Below are 26,217 nucleotides of genomic sequence, written 5' to 3'. Positions count from 1 at the left end.
GATGAAAAGGACACGCAAAACAATGCGTTCTTACGTTTTATACCAACATAGATTTGAAGTAAAAAGGCACATTCGTACATTCCTTGTATCCTTACGCATTAAGGAAAATCATTTCTGCTTCCTTATATGGAATTGAAAAAGGGCACGATTCTATAAATAACTCTTCCCTTGAAATATAAATCTATTTATATTTCAATGGTATGTTTTCAGCCTTGAATTCCTAAAATAGAATCTCTCTACGCTTATTCTTTAACAAAGACATTTTATGAAAACGAAAGAGATTTAATTCTTTTATTAATACAAAAGTATTTACTTTTTGTATTACATATATATATAATAATTTATATACGAGAAATTGTTTGAGAAAGATCAAACACAGTTTTTAGTTTTTCTTTAAGTATAGACATATTTATAATTATTTATGTATGGGAGATAACTTAAAAAAAAAAGAGTATAGTTTATTGTTTAAATTGATTTTTTTTATTAATTTTGAATATTTTTAATGTAATTAAATATGCATTGATTAGATTTATTTAATTTATCAATCTTAGGAGAAAAAAAAATCAGGAAATTTGTACTAAGATTCTTATTAATAAAATAATTATGTAAAAACACTGCAAAACACAGTTTTCTTAATTTGAGCTAGATTTTAAAGCCATGTCCATATGAGATCAATTAAATTAAATAATATTCTGAGAACTACAAAGGGAAATACAAAAAATTTGGATTAAAACAAAGAAATACAAAATATATTTGTATCATACAAAAAGATTTGAACCAACGCATGAAGACGTTCAGATCCAGAAAACGTATAAAATGTACCTAAAAGGAACATTGAAATATGCGTAGATAAGAATGTTTGAACTGCAGTTGAAAAAAGGGTCTTTCATTTTAGAAGTTATTTTTTTCCGAGTGTGACTCAGATATAAATGTTTATTAGTTTACAAATGAGTATGCTCTAAAGTTTTCGAAAAACAGATGGAATCGCGAGCATTGTTTTTCTATTTTATTAATCAGATATTTAAAAAAAAAGGAGTTAATGTGATCCATTCAAAACTGGCAAAATGAGATATTTTTTTCTTAAAATGAATGTTGAGTCGCGGTGGATCAGGGGATAGAGCACTCGTCTACCAATAAGGTGGCCCAGGTTCGACTCCCAGTAGAAGATGGTTGATAGAAATTCTACTTCAGACTCACACTGACCACAGCGCTAAACGTAAAATATCTTCAGTGGTAGACAATCACGTGAAAGAATTCCCTTGCAGTCGGGTTAATTGTAGGACATTTGCATGGTTTTCTTCTCCATGTAAGCAAATGTGGATTATTTTCATCAAAAGTCCACCACGAAAGCTAGTTTGTCACAGTGCTTGAAGTAGAAGTTTCTTTGTCTTCTGGGCTGGGTTCGACATTAAAAGGTTACAGAGTTGAACATGGATAGTCAAAACTCAGAATTGGGACGGCTGTTCAACACTGGTCATGAAATAAAATTTTATTTTATGTTTAGATTTTATTTTAATATTCACTGAATTTTATTAATTTTACTTAATTTAATTTTATTTAATTAATTTTATTTTATGAAGCTTTTCTAAAATAAAATAAATATTATTAAAATTACTTTAAGGGCTACATCATCAGTGGCTTTTACTATAAAATTATTTAAAAGCTTAATATCCATTTTTTTAAAAAAAAAAAACGCTTTTAAAATATTGTCGCTCATTACGAGTACTTATTTAGCTAGGATCTGGTATTAACGAAGAAATCGGAAAGATTAGGTTGGTATGAAGTTTAGTCGATTGGACACTATTTCACTTTTTAAGATGAAACTGAGGTTTAAGGGAGCAATATGTGAGTTAGAAAATTTCTGTCTAATTCCACCGCCTGATACCTTCTTGGAAAATTCCTTTCTGATCTTTTTCGGATCAATGAATTGCTTTTTTATGTCGAAGATGTTTTCCGAGTCTAATCCGAAGAACAATAACGTAACAAAGAAATAATAAGACAATTCAAAACAATTTAACTAAATTCTTTTGTACTGTACTGAAATAAAAAATAAATTAAGTAAGCATATATTTCTAGTTTAGTAAGTATGTAGGCACTTTTATGATTTTTCAAGTGCCCGTTTTTAACGAGTCAATGCTGTCCTTTTGCGCTCATTAAAAGCGAATTCAACTGAAATTTGTATCAAAGCCGATTGTTGTTTAATCTTGAGGTAGCTTTTCTTTTTGAAAAGAAAAACAGTTATATTATTTTGTGTCGAATTACTAATATCTGATGAATGACACGACATTTTCAATATTTGATTTTCTTAATATTTTTTGAATGAACAACGTGATATTCTCAATATTTGTTTTAAGACTGCTGTAGAAATCACATATTTCTTTTTTATTTTTCTCCTTAAGGAATTGAATAATTTTAAGCTGTATGCTTAACATTTGATAAAAAAAACTATGCAACATTCCCTATATTTGTATTTTTTAAATCTAGTTAGTTTACTTTGAGTAGAATTCCTGAAATTTCCAGAAATTTAATGAATGAACACGGCATTCTCAATATGTTTCGAAATCAATGTGATTTTTTAAGAGTAGAAGAATAATATTTTTAAAATTTGATGAATAAATTGCAAGGGATTTTCAATAATTTTTTTTGCTACGCTGCTGAATTTTTTTTGCAATAATAATATTTTTAATAAAATATTTCTAACATTTGATGAATAAACTTTTCATCATTCTCATAAATAAATAAATTCCGAGCAGGATCCGAAATTAAAAAACCAAAAATATGCGCCTGTATTTAATAGACAAAACTGAAAGATGCCTGTAATTTAGAAAGATAAATTATAATTTTTAATTTCACTCACAAATCCATGGCAAAAACTGCAACAGAAACGTCTTTTTAAAATTTTGAGTTCAAAGCTGATGAAAAATTCAAACAGCAAACATTCCACGAGTATTTGAGAAATGACGTCATTAACCAGCAGCAACAAACAACTAATAACGACTCGGCAGACGATATTTACAATAACTGTTCTTTTTCACACAAGTTAACAGAATGGGAATCTCTGATTAATAGATGAATGGATAAAAGTAGAACATTTTCTAAGTAAAATGAACGTCAAAAACATTTAGAACTGACTTTCTCAATTAACTTTATGAGCAAAAGGTACTCGAATTCGAAAAATTACAGGCGAAGAACATTTTTCGAACTTTCACGAGGACAGCTCATTACGTACAGTCATTAAGAGGTTAATTAATAAACGGAGGTTGAGAGAATGGAATACCTGGCAGATGGGGGGAGGAATATTTTTATTTTAGAAAACGAACATCGAGGGTGATTTAGGGTTGAAACTTTCGTAATGATTGTAAAAAGTAACAGTTGTTGGGAGACATGTTACAAACAAATAAGTTAGAATAGCTGTAAAAATCTTTATTTTGTCACTGACTTTAATTTAATATATTTTTATTATTATTTACGATTTATAACTATATTTTAAAATAATATTCTTTTAACATGCAACAGATTGAACAATTTTTTAAAAAAATTAATCGATATTAAATATTTAAATACTAATAAAGAATACTTGAATTGAGATAGTCATTTTTTTTTATTAAAACAGACTATATGGCTATGTTGTTTTCCGTGAAGGAAAATATAAAACTGGAAACATTTTTTTATGTTTTTGCAAGCATAAGTATCCCGTTACAGGCAGTTGGGTGTCATGAGAGGATTGGAAGTTATGACTCCATAATTTCCAACAGCCGACATGATGGTGGAAATGTGGTTAACGATGCGCACAAACCGCCTTTACATCACAGACAAGCTGATACTGGATAGACTTAAATCCACTATCGAGAATTGAACGATTTCATAGAGATAATTTTAGAATTTTAGGAAAAATTAAGTAAAATTTTTTTTTTATAATCAGGATTAAAAAAAAACGAGTATTAAACTCTGACCAATACGCAATCTATATTCAATGACAATCATAGAAAAAAAAATTAAAATGGTCAAAAACCAGTTAATTTGTTAAAAGTAATACTAGTCCTCTTTTATTAACAATGACAAGCTTTGAAATTCCATAAGTCAAATTTATCCCCATACTTGATCCAGGGGCTCCCTTGTCTTCTGGATTGGGTTCAAAATTAAGGATACGAAGTTGAGCATCGGTAGTCGTAAACACAAAATTGGGTCGGCTATTCAACGATGGTTATATATAAAAAAAAATGAAAGCTTTGAATTCCTTATTTTGATGATCCTCAAAAAATAAAAAGTGGTAACAAAATTTCCTCAATCTCTTAAATCAGATTTCGGGCTAAGTTTTGAATTCTAGCACGACTTTTTAAAATCTTAAAAACATTCTTAAAACTATGCAGGATTTCGAATTAATATATTTGTTTCGCAACTTAGGTATCGCTTAATAATTTTAAAACTGTTCATTCACGATTTTTATTCAAATCTTCGAAGAAATCTATCAAAATTTAATTTACACATACTCGGTTATAACGAAGCAAAGCTTAATTCCTTAATGATCTTATAATTTTGAAGAAATCAGTCATAAAAGTGTTTTATTTAAGAACGTTATATAAGACTAAGTGTATGTACAATATATGAATTCCTTTTATTCATAAATTTTTAGATTGCGTATTTAATGAGGGCTGCCATATAGTTCAAAATAAATTATCTCTAAACGCGTCACAAATAGTCTTATCCTGCCATCTGGTGAATAGATTGAGAAATAAACAAGATTCTGGGCGAAAGAAATAGATTGTTTTCATCGTTTTGACGCATTACTTTTGTATTCTCCAGCCAGTAAATATCAGGAGCACGAAAAATAGAGGGTGAGACATCATCCTTTCATTTTAACGGAAGCTAGAAAGAAGGGGTTAAAGAATAAAACAAAGGGTTAAGAAGGGCTTTTGAAAAATTTAACATAGGGAATTTAGATTCTTTCAAACTCGAAGTCTTACTTATTAATTGTGGCTTCTTAATAAAGGAGAAAAATTGTGAAATAAACTTATTTTAGAGGAATTTTTATTCTTCCTTCTTAATAATTCGTTGTCATAGTCAAGCGATTTTAATAAATATGAAACATAATTAAGTCCATTTTGGTATCCAAAAGATACACTAAACCACCGAAGATCTTAGAGGGATTTAATTAGTGACACTAAAAGAAACAACATTACTTTTGAGTTAATGAAGGTATTCTAAACATTTCAAGCAAGAAAGTATTGAATTCCAGGGGCGTTTCTTATTTTAAGTGATCTTCATTAATTTTCGTCGAAAATGAATATTAATTCTTCTCCCAAAGGCTAAATATTTTAAGCAAACATTAACTTTTATGGAAACTACTTAAGTAAATTGAACGCTAATTAGTAGGAAAAGCACAATCTACTTATTTAAAAATGAAGGCACGGAGGACCTTTAGTAGTAAAATTGGAAATTTGAGACACAACTGATAAATCTATTGAGATTGCTTTAAAACTAATTGGATATTTTTGTGTTTCCTATTAATAATAGATCAATTAAAGGAAATTATTTACTTTTAAAAGAAGATTTATACAGGATGTTAAATAATATTCGTTAAATCAAATATTTAAGCATTACCTGTTTAACTTATTATCGGGTTCGATGAAAAAGTTTTAAGGTACAAGGGGGATACACCCCTTATTTACCCAAGACACATGAAAAAAATTTTTTGAAAGAATTTAGATGAGTAAGTTTACATAAATATTAATATCGACTCTTCCAATTAAAATAAACCATATTTTTCATGAAAGCAGACTGTATATTTAGTCATGTTTCTTTATAAATTTGAGTTTTTCAGTTTTTAAGTGCATGAATATAGAAAAAAGTCATAAAAACGAATTTTAATTATTCTCTAACTGATTCGATTAAAACATAGAGAAGGTCCTGCTCATTTTCAAATATGTATCAACAGACATATATTTTCAAACATATGTTTGCAAAAAGCTGTTATTCTACTGCGATTAGTTTCTGTGTCCTAAAAAAATAAAGAAGAAAAAAAAGAAAAAAAAGCGAAACTGAAAAACTCAACTCCTTTAACTAATCAATTGTTTTCTATGAACAAAAAGACATGGGGCACATTTTTATACATATGTTAACGTGGCTGCAAAAAATCATAATGTGTGATAGTTTTTACCAGGGTAAATTAAGTACTACAAAAATATATGAATAAAAATATAAAAAATGCTTTTCGTAATTCAAAACTATTATGCCAATAAATAACATTCTCACTTCAGAATTTCATTTTTTTTATCTAATAAATTTTACGTTTTGAAAGTATATTTTTGAATAGTTTGTGACAACGACAGTAACTTTTTTTAAACACAGATCTAAATCTACAATCTATACTAAAACGAAGCATCTTTTTTAATCAATTCAAAATTTAAAAAAAAGTAATTGTAGAAAATGTATCTTAAGAATTGAAAATTCAGTTAAAATACATTTTTAAAAAAAATTTCAATAAACATATATATGTCTTAATAGATCATTATTTTTGCGTTATTTATGAAATAGAATGTTCATTTGATCTTTTTAACCCTTTGGTGCAGATGGGACACCAGCGCAGATGGGTTATTTTCTGACGTTCGAATTGCCAGCGAAAATATAATTTGGTGTTTTTCAATTATAAAAAAAAACAGTCTAATAGTTACTAAAAAAATCTTAGAATTTTGGAAATATATTTGTACTAAAATATAAAATGCAAAAAAAGTAGTTAGAATTTTTTTTTCATTCATTTCAAAAATTTAACAATAATTAATTTTGTATATTTAAGAAATTTCCAGGATGAATAACTTTCTCTTCAATAATAGTGCAAATTTGAAAAATTATTGTTTGAAAAGCAAGCCGTGTTTGGAAGACTTTAACGCAGAAGTGCTTCGTGCTGTATTTCATAACCATTAATTATTAGAATGCTAAAAATAATATTTTCCACTTATTTTGAACTAAATTAATGCAAAATAATAAAACATTTCGGAAAAATATGCTTAAGAAAAATTCTGCATCAAAAGGTTTATCGCATAAAATAGCCTCTTGTAAGATAGAGAAGTACTCAACATGTTTTTAGGTGAGAAATTTATGTAACAAATAATTCAAATATGTTACACGTTTTTAGATGAGAAATTTATGTTACAAATAATTCAACTTAAATTAAATATTCTAGTGCAAGTCCTTTTGCCGTAAAAAGTAATCACTGTAAACGTATTTAAAAGTAATCAAGAAACTCAGACCTTATATTAAAAAAACTATTCAAATACTAAATTTAAATTCCGAAAATGTGCATTAAAAATGTTACATTTATAATTCTAATTTTAGCAAACATAAATCGATTAATCGAACGTCATTTCAATTGAAATGAACATAATCTAATAATTAATCGTTCACTAAGATTAGCCCAGAGAGGAAGGAACATTGAATTCAATTTAGGTAAGCCTAAGGGAGAAGAAAAATATATTTTTTTCCACAAAAAGAAAATTATATTATCCTTCATCATCAAAGAATTTGTTGTAGTGGGAGGGAATTCACACCCTCAGGTTGAAAAAAAAGAGCTTTTGATTGTAGAAATTTGGCAAATCAATTTGTCAGCAAACCTAACGAAAAGCAGGAAGGGTAGATTCTAAAAGAGATAAAGATGGAGAGTTTGAAGAAATATGAAAGAATAAAAATCTCACTCGAGTGGGCTGTTCGGAAAATATTGGTAAGAAAACATAGAAGATATATTTTATAATCTGAAAAGAAAAAGAGAGAGAAAGATAACTTCTCTTTTCATCGCTTTTTCAGTAATATTTTTTTTTTTAGATATTAGCTAAGAATTCGTTGCTGAGGAATGATATATAATATTAATTTGTTTCTTATTTCAACGATTTTTTAAATGTGATAAACAATATAATAAAATAACGTTTACAAATCTGAAGAATTTATTTTAATCTGGACGTGAAACAGGCTTTTTGAAAATAACTAGTCACTAAAAAGATATTTTTTTTTTAAAGAGCCTAACTCATCTATGTCACTAGGACAAAGCTAAGAGGGGGCTATATCCCGGGAGAAACTTTTTACAGGCGAATTATATTTCACCTAAGTTGATATTTTAAAATTCAAAATCGAGAGAAAAGTGAGTTTAAAGCAAAAGTAAAGCATGAAGACTCAAATGATGAAAAAGTGTCTTTAAATTATCAAAATACAAACAAATTATGACAGGATTTTTCCCTTATTGCATAATCCTCAGTTATCCTGCCATAGTTTGTTTGCATTTTGATAATTTGAAACAAATATTTTTAGCAAATGTAGGTTCATGGTTTAATCTAGGCTGCCTGAACTCACTTTTTATAGTTTAATTTTATGTTACTTGTGAAGGTGTAAAAGAATTTGCCATGAAGAGTTTCTCACGTGGTATAGCGTTCTTTTAAAGCTGTTTCTTGAAGTCTCCGGTATCATATGAAATTATGCTTTATGGCGAATAATGAGCTATTTTCATAACTGCTGAAAGTTTCAACATTTACTCAGGTGGTGAAGTTTAGCCTATCCAAAGCCATAGCTCCCTATGCTCATTCTGAAAATGGCGCAAAACGTTCATAGTGAGAAAACCGCAGGTTTGTGAAGCTGAAAAGCGTTTGCGGTCCTAATTTTTAATAATTAAAAATATGCTTCAATACCGCATTATCTGAGCATTTCATCTAGTAGGAAAAATTTCGCCAAGTTGGCGACTTCTGAAAAAAATTATTAACTTTTAAATTATAAGTTATTAGTACATTCTAAAGCCTAGATAATTCTTCAAAGCCAAGATGGTATATATAATTCAAAATTATAGCTTTGCCTCAAGTGTAAGTCACTTAGACTTTGCCTATTTAAATTTTTTTTGGCGGAAAAGCTTCGAAAAACCATGCTGACCAAAATGAGCTACATACTCTGTTGCAAGTTAAGAAAAAACCATTCTCTCTGTGGAGAGAGCCTGCTGGCATCTAAGTGCACGCCAAATGTATGCCAAGCTCTCAGAATATCAACATCGTCAACTCTTGAAACGACATTGCAATGCCTTTATTTTGCTTGCTTCCTTAAATCGTGTGAAATGAGGAAAATCAAAACTTATTGAATATTCAATTAGCAAATAATAAGAATTAATAAAAATTATATCGAAAAATCGTAACAAATATACGCCTTTTTGTTCGCATTTAAAGAAACCGATGAAAGAATTATAAATATTATTTCTTGCAGACGATTTTCTTTCACAACGAAAGAAAACTAAAAATTCATTATCTCGCATTTGATTTGTTAAGGGCATGTCAGTATAAGACACGCCATTTTCAGTGGTCCAATGAAATCCGATGGTCTTGCAAAGTCATATAGTTGTTTTCTTTTTTCAAAAATGTTCTCCTTATTTATCGAAATATATAGCCAAATCTAAGATTCCAGTAAGACAAACTATGACCCTTTTTTAATAATTATATGATATATATCATAAAAGATAGCACGAATGAAACTTATATTCGACGAACTATTATAATGTTTTGAAAGCATAATTATATAATTTGATAGCTAAAAAAACGGAGCTATATTCAGTTGCGGATGATTAATCAAATCCTATAGCGCAATGGTCTTTTCTTAACTTGCAACGGAGTATAGAATGTTTTTGGCGATGCAAACTAAAATAAAATAATAGTGAAACCAAAATCTCAGCTCTAGTCTGAACAGAGAGGGTAAAAAAAAAAGAATTCCCTTTTAGTTTATTGTCAAAACAAGACTTCTGTTTAAACTCGAGAGTGTGGCAGGATCGAGGAGGAAATGGTAGATAGAATTTCTCCTTGTAGTGTCAAAGCAGTCACGCATTTCCTAGATAACGGAGTGAGTTGTGAAAGACGGTTCATCAGATACGGAAATACACAATGACACTTCAAACTTGTTTTTCCTGACAAGATACGGTTGTTCATTCTTTTTACTAACATATATTTCTCAGATTTCCTTCGATATTTCGATAATTGCAATGAATGATTTGTCAGTTCATTCAATGCTCGTTTGTTTTAACATAGGGAAAACTAAATAACTAAACAGAAACGGGATGAGTTTGTTAATGTGATTTATTCCGTCTTTTCTGTTTTTTATTGCGTCATCGCTGTGGTTATAAAATGATAGCTGGCATGATGATTGGATGACATACATATTAATTAAAAATGTTGGCTAAAATGATAAAATGTTTGCAATTCAGCACATTATTTTCATAATATCCGATACAAATGTCAAAGCATATAATAAGATCCATTCAATTTATTATGCTATTTGATTATTTTCCATAAAAATAAAATATTAATCGTGATCAAAATACAAAATCAAAATAACATTTAATAGTCAAGATTTTTTTTTAACTTTTTTGCGATAAAAATAAAAATAAATATTCAAAAGTTTTTATTTTGCATTTTATAACCGTCGTTGAACAGCCGACCCAATTTTGAGTTCACGATTACTTATGATCAATTCCATAGCCTCGTAATTTTGAATCCAATCCAGAAGACAAGGGAACTCCCAGATTAAGTATTGGGTGAAATTTGCCTTCGTGGAGGACGTTTTGATGGAACTAACCCGCATTTACGTCACTTGGGGAGGAAAACCACGCAATCCTTCCATGGTTAACCTGACGGAGAGGACACTCTAACCCATGATCCGTCTACCACTGAAGATACTTTACCTCAGCACTGGGGTCGGGGCGAGCCGGGTGCTGAATTCGTTTCGACCAACCGTTGCTGGGATTCGAACCAGAGCCACCACATTGAAAGGCCGAGCGCTCTGTCCCACAATTGTTGTACATAAGAAATGTATAGATACATTTGATGAATGAAATATTTACCCCGACCTGCCCCAATTTAGGGCATACGGGTAAATGTTTATTAAAATCAAGAAAAACAGAAAAGTACATAAAATACAAAAAGTGCAAAAATACGAAAACATTACAGAGTCTGAAGGCAACAGCAGTAAAATAATTAAAATGCTCCGAGAGTCCCGCCTTATAGTGCCGAAGCCGACGGGACCTCCCTTATAGTCAGCCAAGGACACAAATGAAATAATTTTACAACACATCGCAGGAAAGTACAGTATGACATACAATGCATCATGTGCAGGCAGTACATAGGATTAAAACGAGTAATAACACAGAGTAAGTTGGGTCGCTAAACCAAAGCGATCATTAACATTGTGACAGGATATAAATGACACAAAGTATAAACTGTTGATGTATTCAAGAACAGTAAAACATAAAGTGAACCATTAAAAAAAACGTGTACCTGAAGTGAACATAAGAAAACATTAAAAGGTCACAGGTAAACGGAGGTCCCAAGTTAATATAGGTCAAAGAACCAATACAGTCGATGACAAATTAACAACAGATAAGACAGAAGAACAAGGCGTAAGGAGCCAAGAAAATCTCAAATGTAAAACAAAAGGAGGTAAAGATGTAAAGTGGTAAAACAAACAATTATCAAATACAATTAAAAGGCGACGCTAAAATTTGCAAAGCAAGGAAAGGCAATGTAAATAAGCCAATTAAAAAGCACAATGTAGTGAATAAATAGATTAAAACAGAATTAAAAAGCGAATGAGATAGATAAAACAACAAAACATTGTCAAAATAACGGGAAGCGGGACAACCAGGATTGAGTTTAGTTCGTGTAGAGCGGATCAGGGGCGAGTGCGTCCTCCAGGGTGTGTTTAATGATGTCTTTAATAATTTACCTCTGTTTATTAGCCCTGCACCAAGATCTTATGTCGCCTCTTCTGTCAAAACTATTTCCCCTAATGGTTGCAAATTTTTGACAGTCAAGCATCAGATGTTTAATAGTCTGATAGTGACCGCAATATTTGCACGCGGAGGATTTTTGAAACATCCTAGCTTGGTGATCGTCAAATACACCATGGGAAGTTAAGAACTGATTAAAGTAAAAATCGCTGGATAAAAAACGTTCGTTAACTGTAGGTATCAAATAGTGTGTGTTGAGTCATTTCACGTTGAGTCATTTCACAAGAAAATGCTTAGATTGATCAAAGTTGAAGCTTAAGTTGTCATACAACTACTATACATAAAAATTGTGCAGTTACGTTTGATGACTATTATTGCTAATGAAGTTGATTTAAAACTAGTAAATACAGAAAATACATAAAGTTTTTTGAATGTCTAAGCCAAATACATTTTACAATGAATGGATAGAAACAACGTAGGTAAGTCTGAAGGAACATTTTGTTAATGTCCTTTTACACCCAGTATATACAACTGGTATAACGTATACATGTGTTGTTGTATACATACGTTTGTATACACACATATTTATACGATGTATGTATCGATACGGGGTATACGCATGCATACTCATGTATGTTTTTAAAGTATAACTACTTCGAAATGTCAGACCCACTTGTATGTAAACTTAATTACTATTATGCAATAGAATTTAAGATCGAATGTTTCTTGCTTGTGTGATTTCTGGCTTATTTGTTATTTATTAAATTCTAATAATAATTTTTGAGGTGAACAAAAATTTATTTAAAAGTTTGATATGTGTTGCAATTGAAGTCGCTTAACTCCGGTATACGCAGGAAATGTACAGATAAATTTGATGAATCTTGAAATTGAAGTCGCTTTACAACTTATATACATAGGGAATGTTTAAAGACATTTAATGAATGTTGCAACTGAAGTCGCTTTATAAAGATTATATTAAGAAAAATTCGTCAATATTGCATTTGAAACCGTTTCACCATTGATATGCATGAAAAAAGCAGTAAGTATGATGATCTTTGCTTCATTTTGCAATTGATATAGATAGAAAATGCTTAAATTTGTTTAATCAGTTAAAGTCGTTATACAATTACTACACATAAAAAGTGCATAGGTCAGTCTGATAGTTATTATTGCTAATGAAATTGTTTTAAACATAGAAAAGGCATTAAATTTCTTGAATGTCTAAACCTAACGCGTTTTACAATTTTACAAACAGTTTGTATGTAACAGACAAACAGTTTGCTACAAGTGTTAGGTAAATTTGATGGAACTTTTTGTTACAATTCATGTCTTTTTACATCTAGTAAATACAACTGGTATAACGTATACATGAGTTGTTGTATACATACGTTTGTACACAAAAATATGCATACGCTCGCATACCTATGCATACTTATGTATGTTGTATACATACGGATACATATGTTTTTGTTTACAACGATAATGTTGTAAATAACGTTACGTTGTTAAACGTCATGTTTTACAGCTAATATAACGTATAGATCAACGCACACTAAACGTTACGAAGGATGGATAAATTTGTTGAATATTGAAGTTGGAGTCATTTTACAATTATGCATAGAAGAAGCATAAGACAGTTTGAATTATGTATAGAATTCGTCAATGGTAGGGTTTTGACAAAAAATGAAGGCAAGGCTTAATCTTTATTTCAAATTATCAATGAATGAGCTTTCAAGGTAATTTATCAAAATGACATTTTGAACTTTCATCCGCTAAACTTTTCACTAATTATGAACTTATCAACAATAATTGAGAAATACGAAAGAGCACGTAAATTGATTTAAAAAACTAACTAGGAAAACTAACGGTAAAAATTCAGTTTGTTTTTACGAACGCCATCAACTATGTAAACGCTTCAGAAGATTCATCAACTTGAAATCTAAGACAAATTATTTTCTACGTTGTAATCCAAGACTTGGAAACGAGGTGTTTGAGAGAGTGGAATTCTTGATTGGGTGTACTTAAACAAAAGAAAAGAATATATAAAGGAAAAAAGAATTACAAAAGAAGGGAACTTCATTAAGAGTTCCATCCTAAAAAGTCATTTTCTTTAGGGTGTACTATAGGCTGCTTTTGGGGAGGGGGGGGGCGTGCTAAGATTAGGAAATGAAACACATCAGTGGTTTATGTAACTTGTTCATTGCACCATGAAGTTTCGAGTGCTTCTTCGTCTGTTTGCCCTTTTTGCTTGGCTCTTTATAGAGTAAAAAAAATAATACTTCAAGGATACAAGAGAAAAAAAAGAAAGCCAGATGGTTGTTAGTGTTGTTAACACTCTTTGCCCATAGAAAAACTAACATGTGAAAAATAAAGATTTTTATCTTGTTGAACATGGATAGCCGTTGGCAATGTTTGTTTTTATTCTTTAATTGGATTTTATTGTTAAATCAACAGTTCATACACTGCCTTTGCAGTGATGTTCAGCAAAAGTTTAGAAATGAGTTGCAGCGCACGAAAATTTCGCACATATTTAAAAATTCCTAAGAAGTTTTGAGTAAATCGTAAACGTTTTTCAAATCAGTGTGCATTAAATAGACTTTATCAGTTATTTCACCAAATTTTAAAGTTTCAATGTATTTTAAAAACGTGGAAATAGAAATGAAAACTGATTTATCAACCATTTCCTTTTTCCATTTAAAAGCAAAATTTGCCAGTTGCCCAAATAATTTTATATAAGGATACTCCTAGCGATTTTGCAGCGTTTTGCACTTTACTTTTTGTTTATTTTGTGCAAGCTATAATATTGTTAAAAATTGATGTTCAGTTTGATTTGAAATTAACTCAATTTTCATTTCTTAAACAGTTCTTTTCCAAAAACCATCATTCAGATTATTTTATTCAATTTCATTTACATATACGACAAAAAATACAAGACTAAAAGCCGCGTTAGACTTTCGAATTCAACATAAAACCAAATTTTATGACTGACACTGCAGAAAAAATTCAGATTATTTAATTCAATTTTATTTATATTGTCGAGTTCCAGTTTTGTGACTGATCTTTTATTTTCCTCCTCTGATTTTAATCATGTTGTCTTTGGTTCCCTCAAATATGAGTACGTTATACTAGTTCTTACAATATATACGACAAAAAATACAAGACTAAAAGCCGCTTTAGACTTTCGAATTCAACATGAAACCAAATTTTATGACTGTCACTGATGAAACAATTCAGCTTATTTTATTTATGTATACGCCAGAAAATACAAGGCTTTAAGCCGCTTCAGACTTTCGAATTCAGCATTAAATCAAATTTTATGAATGTCACATGAAACTATTCAGCTTATTTTATTTATGTATACGCCAGAAAATACAAAGCTTTAAGCCGCTTTAGACTTTCGAATTCAACATTAAACCAAATTTAATGAGTATCGCTGATGAAACAATGAAAAAATTTTATTTTTCACATTAAACGTTTCTAAATATTTTTGGTTAGCAATATTCGCACTTGCTAATGAACATTATTTATAAGTCAGGGGTTCCGCCAAGAGAAGTTTGATCGCTAAGGGTTCCGTAGCTGAAAAAAATTGGGAACCGCTGATTTAATGAGTTTACAAATAACAGCAAGTATTGTTTGAACCTATACCATTCTGTTGCTATTAAATAAGTAAAAATGAAAAAATTACCGCTGCAGATTCTAATCACTTAAGACAATGAATTTCAGTAAAAATCTTTTCTTCTTTATTATTTATATTAAAAATACTCATTATACTAGCTCAGATTTATCAATGATTTTATGTTTGTTAAAAGAACACCTATCAAATGATAACAGATAAAAGGAATTCATTATGTTCAAATAAATAAATAAATAATATTGATGATACTCATTTATAAAATTTTTAAAGAAACTTAAAGGAAAATATTATTAAACAGGATAGTTCAATAATCAATATTAATAAAAAAAGAAAGAAATTCCACGAAAAGATGTAGATTGAATTAAGGAAACTTTAACAACAACAAGAAAGTAAAAGAGAAAATAATTAAAAATTAAAGAGTGAATAGCTTCTTTTTTCCTTTTTCTCAGTATGACGTTGATTTGTCTAGACGTTTTAAGAACCCGGGTATTTTTGACAGCTTTTAAATTTATGGAACAATATTTCAAGAGAAATATTTTTTTTAAAAAATAAAAGCAGATATCAATTTTTTATTAAAAAGTGAATTGTACGTAAAAGTAGTGTACATACTAAATAAATTCATAGTGTGATAATTTTCCTGATGAAATTGAATTAATGGCTGTTTTAAAATTTCTTAAGAAAGATTCAGAGTTAATTAAGCTCGTTCAGAGAGTTGAAATTTGTTTTATTATTTATTTTTGAATTCACTGGAAATTTTGTTTTTTTTTAAATTTTTTTACCGCTGTCTCATCACTTCTTTGGTTGATTCCGTTGCTATTTTAAAATAAGTAAAAGAAGAAATTTTTTGAATTATTATTGTTTAAAATTTGAATAAGCATTAATCAAATTTGGCAGTTATTTTACTTCAAAACAGATATTAATTAAAGAGCTTCGTAGACTGTTAGTTTAGAAGCGTCTGTTTTAGAAAATTTAAAAACAGAGGAAGCTATTTTTTTATTTATTAAAAACACATTTTCTTATTTAAAACTCTCTTATTAAAACATATCTTATTATAAATGAATATATTTACCAAAATAAGTTTCATATGCGACGTAGGTTAATTGCAAATAGCTAGTGTTATTTTGCAATGGCTAGGCTGCATAGTCTCCAGTATTTTTCTAATAAGCCTGACCCTTAAGACTTATTTTAGTTCGTCTATCTACACCTTCAGGCTAATTAGAATATTTTCATTGCACAATATGCGTCTGATTTATTTCAAACAGTGCGCAAAAATCTAAGAGTCCATTTCCAAGGCTCATTTTATTTTATAAAACTTGTTGAACAGCCGATCCAATTTTTGAGTAAATAACCATCATTGTTCAACTCTGTACTCTTCTAATTTTGAACCCAATCTAGAAGACAAGGGAACTCCTGGATCAAACAATATGAAAAACTAGCCTTTGTGGGGATTTTTTACCCGCATTTGCATTACATGGAGTGGAAAACCACGAATGTCTTCGACGGTTAACCCGACACCAAGGGAATTCATACCCTCATGATCCATCTACCCATGAGGATATTTTACGGCAGCATTGTCGACGATACGAATCGGGAGCAGAATTCTAATATTCCAGTCATCGTTGAGATTCGAACCCAGGCTACCTCACTGGGAGGCCAACGGTCTAACTCCTGAGACACAGCAGCTATCTTAAGACTTATTGTAAATATTTTTTTAAAGGTCTAAGCAATAAGTCTAAGCAAAACTAGCAAGATTGAGTAATGATACTCCAATTTCTAAAAAATATCAGACACATTAAAAAACATGGACGATTTTTTTAAAATTTACTTGCCTTATTGTTAGATGTAAGTAACATTTATAAAGAGCCGGACATATTTACAGCTTAACGTAATATACTCTTAAACACAAATTTGTTGCTGTCTTTACAAAGTCCCAAACTGAACCATATTTGATGAAACGATTGTTGTTGTCGTCGTAGACCATTAAGGTAAGATGTGTAATGGTTCCTGTTCAGTGGCGCCATCTATGGTCAAGAATTTGATTTCTGCTATACGTCACACTCATTTATAGGGCGGACCCATTCATTCATCCACAGATCGTAATTATGATCTGAACCAGAGAAAGATCCATCTCAAATTCTGTACCCAGAGTACTTATGTTGTTCACGGATCTTTAAAACTGATTTTTTTTCCAATTAAAATAGTGACATTGCTTGTGAGATTTAATTTTTCACAGTTGTAAAAGTAAATAAAGTAAATCTAACTATATATAATAATCTAAAGAGGGTGTCCGCAGTTTTTCACTCTTGTCGGCCATTTTATGGGCCGGAAAATCACATTTTTACCACGTTAATTTTCATATTGGTTTGGTTGTCATCAGCATAAAATTTATATAAGTTATTGTTTTCCTATAAATATAATTTTGTATCCCTAATTGGGTATACTATAGCCTACGTCACAGGTTGTGTTATTCCTACTAAATTTAACCCATGAACGGCATTTTCTGCGAGCCTAACTTCAAGCCACAAATAAACAAACGAAGTATTTGATCGTTTAAATAGCTGCTCGCCAGATTTTATTGCATTATAAAGAAAAGTAATTGATATTCGAGTTTTGATTAATAATTGATTTATGTGGATAGTGGCATTTATGTGGATAGTGGCATAGAATTTAACATTGCGTCATGGTAAATGTTATTCCTACTAAGTGGAAGTAGTACTGTTATTATTACGCTTTTGATTTTGTTTGTATTCTAAATTAAGAGTTTTGAATAATAATAATAAAAAAACAATTCCCTTACCTACTTCTACGTTACATTTTAAGATAAAGTTATTTAAATTGGTGTCTAATGTTATTACAATTATTATTTTTGGTGAAAATTACATTAATTTGACAAGAAAAATGAATTATAGTGAGGCATTTATCGGAATTGGCGAGTGTCAGTGAGTGGGACTATTAAATAAAATGAAAATGTTGCTTACCTTTGTGGCCTAGTTGTCCTAAGGGGATCTGGAGTATCTATATTGGAGGACGGGTTTTCGGAAGAGAAATTAGGAGGAACTTCGTACACACAATATATACTTTCTTCTTCGTGGTCACTGAGACAGCTGGACGGCTGAAATATAAGCAGAAATTAATTTTATAGGAAAATAGACCGAAACATTAAATTGAAAAAGGTCCATTTTTTAAAATATAGTTTTTGGCGTAACTACCACTACGATTATTAAACATCGATTCACTAGTATATAAGTCATGCTAACATGTTGGCATAGTCGAATGCTCTTTCCCCACAATGGTGACCGCAGGATGTGATATGGACACGCCTAATTCGACGGATGGTACACATTGAAATGTTGACCCGCTATCTGCGACTGCGTCATTGTCCTCCTCACGCTGTTGCTACTCAGTCTCTATTACACACAACGGGATCCTGCACACACTCGACTGCTAAAAGCAACCCATGAGAAACCACCGACAGCCGTGAACTTAATACAGCTCTCATGACAAACTCTCAAAACCCGGTGAACATAATACACCTCTCCAAATCTTTTGCAAATACGACAACTAGCGGTATCCGTTTATCGAACTCCATCCCAAATAAAATTCTGGTGGAGAAGTATTGCGGCGTAATTACCACTACAATTATTAAACATCACTTCACTAGTATATAAGACATACTAACTCAATTCAATCTTAGAATACCATTTGTAGAAGAAGGTTGGCACGGTCAATAACTACTATCACCGCAAGTTACATAATAATATCATACTTGGTGTGTTTTTTCCTTATAGTAATGTATGGATCGTATAAAAATGGTTTAAAATATACAATTATAAACATTAATCTCAAAATAAGTTTAAATTTTTAATCCTATGAAGGTAAAATTTTATTTAAAAAATATTATGTTTAGCATTTTAATAATTTATGGTTATGAAATACAGCACGAAACACCGATGTCTTGTTTTGCATCGAAGGTAAAATCTTCCAAACAAGGTTCACTTCCAAACAATAATTTTCCAAGTTTGTTATTTATATCTAAGAAAAACAGTCATTTATCATTGAAATTTCTTTAATTTACAAAATCAATTATTGATAATCTTTTAAATAGGAATGAAAAAAAATTTTTTTTTATCCTTTTTTAGATTTTAGACTTTAGTACAAATATAATTCCGATAATCTAATAGATTTATTTCAGAAAAGTATAAGACTGTTTCTTATAAATAAACAAAATACCGAAATATATTTCTGCTTGTAATTTGAGCGTCAGAAAAAAAAGTATATAAAATGGACACCAGTGTCCCATCTGCGTCAAAGGATTAACTAAAGACGGAATGCCAATTTAGATTTCCACTTGAGAAAGAACCGAGTTCTGTTCCTTGGCGAGTGGACTGTTTATTTTAAAACTCTGATTAAAATCCGGGCTATATATTAAATATTTGGCAATTGATGTTTCATTCTGCAATCGCCAAATCTACAACCCAACCCTGAAGACAACTGGTCTTTTTTTAAAAAAGGAAAAAACATATCTTATATATCACTAAACTTTTCAAGAAAGACTATTCCACATTTCTTTAGACTGAGAAAGATAAGCAACTAACATTCCATGTTCAGCTCAACAACAATTGGATTCTCGTCCTTTGATCCATTTACCACTGAGAATATTTTACATCAGCACTGTGATTCGTTCATACTGAGAGTAGAGTAGGAAACAATCGATATCGCGATTGAAACATGGGTCCCAGGTCTGAGGCGAGTGTCGTGATCAGTTAGAGGCGCGTTAAACTGTAGTACGTTTAAATTCGTAGAAACCTCAATATGGCGCCAATATGAGCCCCATTAATGTGCAAGTAAATCTTTAAAATAATTCATGGAACATTATGGCTTAATTTTAAAGAAATCTAGATTAAAAATAATACCTTGTAGCAAATTCAAATAGTATTATTGTTCAAGGTACCGATATTATTACTCGAAGTTGAACCAATTTTTTCTGAGAGTGAATGTTGGGAATCAGCGAATTGCTGACAGTGATTGAAGGCTTCAACTGGACACATCGACATTTAACACTGTTTCTAATCCTTTGAGCCAACTGACACAAGTCAGATTAGCTCCATTAGTTTGTTGACGCTGATGAAATTGATTAGAGTCAAGGAATCTGCTATTAAATCTTCCTTTGTAAGTCTGTGGGATATGTTCCGGAGATACTTTATATATTCTTCTTTATAAAGTTTCTTTGACTGATGCATAACACAGCATTTTAATGATTACAACTCAACACCAAATACCGTTTTTATTATATTTATTTATTTATTATTATTATCTAGAGATCTGCTATTAAATCGTTCTTTGTAAATCCAAGACACTGCAAGATATGTTCAGGCGATGCTTTATGTAGTCTTCTTTATAACATTTGTTCATAATGTTTCTTCGACATATAATTTTATGGATTTCATTTCAACGCCAAATACTCAAATGCACTTTTTATTTATTTTTTATTCATTAATTGTTATCTAGGTACCTGCTAGTAAATCTTTCTTTGTAAATCCAAGACACTGAAGGATAGGTTAAGGCGATGCTTTATGTAGTCTTCCTTATAATGCTTGTTTGTAATGCTTCTTTGACTAATGCTTGACACAGCATTTTAAAAATTTCAGCTCAATATCAAATACTTCCTTTCTACAACCTAACATAAAACACTCATATTTAGATTCTGATCTGCAAGCCGAGAATCTGAGCAACCACGTTACAGACTGCTATCACAAAACACACACAAAAAAATGTCAAATCGATGTAAAGATTTATGTTCCATGCAACGCTGGGGATAAAAAGTATTAATGATACTTCTTCAAGCATCTATTTCTCCAGTAGAAAGATAGCTTTCGTCGAATAACACTCAAAAGAGAAAAGATTAGGATCTTCAAGTATGCAAATTTATGAAAATTGATATGAGTATGGCATGAATAACTACGCGTGGCACAGTCGACGAAAGTGTCTCGTCCGCTCCCCCTGAAGTTGAGAAGCCAAGTCATTCACAGACAAGACAGACACCATCTTCCTAATCATTCCCTCCTCAATTTTCTTTGGCATATAATAGGCCCACCCCCGCCTAAACTCACTAGCATCAATAACACCGCATCAGAATTGAATTTCACTACACCCATCCCTTTTCGAAAAGGTGCTTGAAGCTAGCACTATTGAAAGAAAAAAAAAGTGTGTACCCCTCCTTGCCCACCCAATTGCATCTCCTTGCCCACCCGACGTTGACTAAAAAGGAATACGTTGCTTTTTTTTTAAAAAAAAAAAGAAGGTGTCTACACCAATATAACGGTAATCACGGCATTCGGCTTGCTCATGGAGAGCCATATAGACGATGCCCCCCAAACAATGGAACAAGGTGATTCCATATTCATCGCACGCGCTCTTAGGTCCCCCATGGGGGATAAAAAGACGGGCTATAGCCCTAGCCTATTCTCCCGTAACACGTTTATAAAGGCTGATAATGATACTTGAAAGATGGAAGAAGAAATTCGTTGTGAACTCAAAAGACAAAATTTGATTAGGCGAAAATTCCAAGTGATGCACTATCTGGGCTTTTCTTTTTCCCCCTTCTCCAGTTTTTTTCTGGAGGTTTCCGGGGAAAGTATCTACTGCTTTCAAAGTAAAAGAAGAAAATAGAATGAAGATTTTCTTGTTTGAATACATTAACTTGCAGGAAAAGTATCTTTTCTCGCGGTGAGGACGCCACTTTCGGGGTTATTATTGTGCCCCGTGTGCCTATCTTGCCACCTGGGTTCAAATGAGGAATGGCATTTTCATTATGAGGGATTTTGAAATATTTTCTATTCGGTTTCTATTTACAATTGCTTGTTCTTTTATTTTTAGTAATTTTTTTTAAAGATTTTTCTCTCTTTTGTAATTTGATTGTGCTATAGCATAGGATGATTCTAAAATAGGAATATTAGAAAATAGATTTTGTTTGTATGGAATTTTTTTTCCTTCTTTTAAAGTTAAATTAAAAGGTGACAAAAAATTAACCCAATTTTTTTCTCATATCTTTTATTTAGCTTGGAATTACATAAACATAGAAACCAAAATTGTAACTATAAGCTACAGTGAATCGGTCAGGTTGACCAACCTTTTAAGTTCAATACATGTCTATTTCAGATGTTGACCACTAGTAAAAATCAAATTTGTTTAGGAATGTTATAGAAGGTTATTCTAACCCCTTCATAGATTGAACAGAAAAAAAAATTAATTAAGTAATTATAAATTTTCCTAAAATAAGAACTTATTAACAAACGAAGGTATACATGGATAGACAAAATATATGAAATAATCTAGTATTAAAAACCTAATGCCTATATTAATCCTTAAAATATTTTTTAAAATATATGGATACATTTTTCTAAAATTAGAAGCGGATTAATAAACAGAAAATTTTCCGTAGTGATATATAATATTTAATCAATCTCAAACATGCAAAATTAATTTTTATTCATCTAATATCATTCTAAACTTCCACCCACAAATGAACTTTTCCAAGCACACAATTTTTTGCATTCAAACTTTTATGAAATCCAATTCACCGGGACATCCAATCTCAATTAATCCATTTGTATTCTAGGTTTTTGCGACGACCCAACCCTCCAAGTGGGCCGCTATTCTCGTATCCAGAGATCTTTCCAAATTAATGATGCTTCAAGCCGCAGGAGTCTGGGTTCGAGAATAATGGTATTTCCATTTCATTTCAAAAGTATGACAAACATTTCTATGCACTTTCTCATCTCACTTCTAATTTATTATTTGTATTATTGCCCCCCTTCTTCCAATTCATCCATTTTCTTTGTCACTGAAGATCTCGAACAAATAAAACTCGGTAAGGTACATTTCATTATACGCCCCCTTTTTAATTTATTTTCACTGATTTGCTCATTTTTAAAAGGAGTTTCACGCTCCGTTGACGTCTGATTTAATGTTATTTCTAATAACATTTGCTCGATTAGTGTTGGGATACATCGGAATTTTAGTATTACGATACACTGTCAAGATATATCGATATTTCCGATGTATTTCGATATTTTCCCAATAACTAATTTGTGTTCGTTTTACATTAATCACAAATTTCGTTATTCAAAAGTAAAATTTTATCACCAAATTCACAATCAGTTCCGGGTGACATCGATTCCGATTTTTAATAATTTGATATATCGTTAGAAAAATACAAATATTCAGGATATTTTTAAAGTAAACAAATTTGCATAGTTCTTACATAGATTAATATTTAACCAAAGTCAAATATAATAATATTTAACAAAAGCCAAATAATAATGAAATAAAATTTTTCAACACTAATACTATCACATTCGATAATTATCCTTTTCGTTAAAACTTAGAAATTAAAGAATTCGATTAGTTCTGGGTGACATCGGATTTTTAATAATTTGATATACCGTTAGAAAAATATTAATTTTCACGATATTTTTCAGGTAAACTAATTTACGTCATTCTTACATTGGAGAATAACTAAAGCCAAATAAAATACTATTTAACAAAAGCTAAATAATAACCAAATAAGATTTATCAACACTAACAATAATATAGCATTCGATAATTATCTTTTTCGTTAAAACTCAGAAATTTAAGTATTCGATTTTAATCGTTATTGATAATGATTGAAATGTTATCGCTTTGAATAGTTGTTACTTGACACGTTCAGTATTTATAGTAGACAATAAAGATTGCGATATCATCGATCATAATATAATCTATAGCTTTAAAACTGTTCTTATTGTAGATATATAAATAAATTAATAACTACCGAAGGATTCTCATGGAATATATCATTCAATTATAGGACTGCATAAGAATGCTTCCGTTTTATTAACAGCGTCGTCCTTTTTTAAGTGAAGCAAAGATTGGTTCCCACGCCAATCAGTTTGAATTTCAATAATTAAGAAAGATTTTTCGATTTAATAATAAGGAGGTCCTTTAATATTTAAGGAGGAATTTTAAAGTTTAACTTACAAAGTTAGTTAATATTATAGGAAGGGTGTAATCAAGGAAATTTTTAGTCAAGTGAGGATACATTTTATAATTAAGGAAGTCTTTGAACATTTAAGGAGTGACAGGATACCCACTCAATTTCCGTAAAAAATTTTGTCTGACTTTTCTAGGTATAACAGGTATATAAACGCCCTTAATTTAGGGGGTGGGGGCATTTAAGCCCTTGAAGCGCTCGCAGGACTATTTTGTATTATAATTTTTAAAGAGAGTTTTTTTTCCGAAATTCCTATGTGTTCGAAGGTTATTGCTAATTTGAATGCTTTTTCGTTATTTTCCTTAAGTTTTTTTGCTTTAAATATTGACTATTTATATATTGTAGAAAATTCATTTTCTCCCAATGAGATTTTTATTTATTTCCTAAAGTTCAATCAAAAGTAGAAAAAGAGAGAGACTACATGCAGCCAGATATAAATCTTAACATTCACAGTGAAAGTTTAAAAAAAAAAATAATTCAATGAATAACGATAAAAACCGTTCCTTATTTGAAGTCTGTTCAACTAATAAAATGACTTCTTATTTATCTCTTCATATTGAATCTCACATGTATCTGTATTCCTTAGGCATATTATTTTGACAGTACAGATTATTATTTTTCAAAACTAGTTAATTGTCTATTAAACACATTAACAAAATGTTCTAACATAAAGCTATAATAATTGTATCCTTTGGAGTCAAAATGTTCTGTTGTTTTTGTGAAAAATATTGACGTTTAAGATGAAAATACAATGATGAATGAGAATCAAATACGGTGGTTGGCAAGCGAAGTGAGCTAGAAATTTATATAAAAAAAAAGAACTAAAAAAAAATTTGAAAAAAATTCCGATAGTCTTACCGAATATTTTCCTGGTTTGAAGTTCCTAGAGGACTTTAAGGATAGACTATCACTTTGGGGCTGAAATAAAAAAAACAGACAATAACGATTATCTTCTAAAAATAACTAAAAAATAAAAACAAAATAAGGGAATTTCATACATTATAATATTTCCTTACTTCATCTGGTCTTTAAATTTTTTATAGCATCGATCTAATTTTCCTTACTTAATCGGTAAGTGCCAAACATTATTTTCCATTTAAACTTTTTTTTAATATAGGTGTTTTACAAGAGCTACCTTTAGCAGATTAATAACACTGTATTGAACTGTAACTGTACTCAACATATTTGAAGCCCGTAAGGGGTCTGCTTTATCGGGGAATTCCCTTTCATGATTTCATAAATCTCTGTGGGTGTACAGATAGCAGGAGAGAAAAAACAAGGTACAGTGAAACCTCCAGTATAGACTGCGTAGCGACCTCTATGTAGCGACCACTTTTGGGAGGCAGGGAATTTTTTCCATAGACTTCATGTTGCAGAAAGTTTTAAGAGACACAATCAAAACCTCTCTTAAGGCCTGGTTTCTTAGGACAAGACGCCGTCAGCTGGAAATCAGCGCTAACCTCTGATTGGTCCATTTGTAAGTTTGATAGTATACGTCATCGAACGCTCATCTTGAACTACAATTGCCGTCAAACTCAACTGCAGTTGGATTACAACGTGACGTTAATCACAGAAGCAATGGCGGACAACATCCAACAGCACATTGAAATCAGTCAAGATTTTGATTTTGACATTAAACATAGCTTCTTCATTAAACATAGCACTCTTCATTTAACTCAGCTGTAATGTGTTTTTTCTTGGACAAAGTCATTATTTGTTCTCTAAAACACTGGTCGACAATAACAAAATCAATACAAATTCAAAATAAATATTTGTTTACGTTATTAACGCATGCGCAATGAGAGATAATGTCTG

The 26,217-nt window shown here is 30.6% G+C and overlaps 1 protein-coding gene across 2 annotated transcripts in view; it reads right to left on the bottom strand.

Annotated features, from left to right (window-relative positions):
• The window catches only part of LOC107441952 (uncharacterized), a 333,761-nt gene that overhangs the window by 53,486 nt on the left and 254,058 nt on the right, over positions 1-26,217 (bottom strand). Inside the window, exons 3-4 of one of the 2 annotated variants that reach the window (XM_043044432.2) lie at positions 25,261-25,320; positions 18,350-18,483 (exon numbers count right to left, since the gene is read on the bottom strand). In XM_043044432.2, coding sequence (XP_042900366.1) covers positions 18,350-18,483; positions 25,261-25,320 — 194 coding nt within the window. The remainder of the gene's footprint in view (positions 1-18,349; positions 18,484-25,260; positions 25,321-26,217) is intronic. The other variant, XM_043044433.2, reaches the window with a different exon arrangement.

This window comes from Parasteatoda tepidariorum, chromosome 2, assembly GCF_043381705.1.
Source record: "Parasteatoda tepidariorum isolate YZ-2023 chromosome 2, CAS_Ptep_4.0, whole genome shotgun sequence".
NCBI lineage: Eukaryota > Metazoa > Arthropoda > Arachnida > Araneae > Theridiidae > Parasteatoda > Parasteatoda tepidariorum.
Note: the sequence above shows the minus strand (reverse complement) of the source record. Positions and strands in the feature narration are given on the sequence as shown.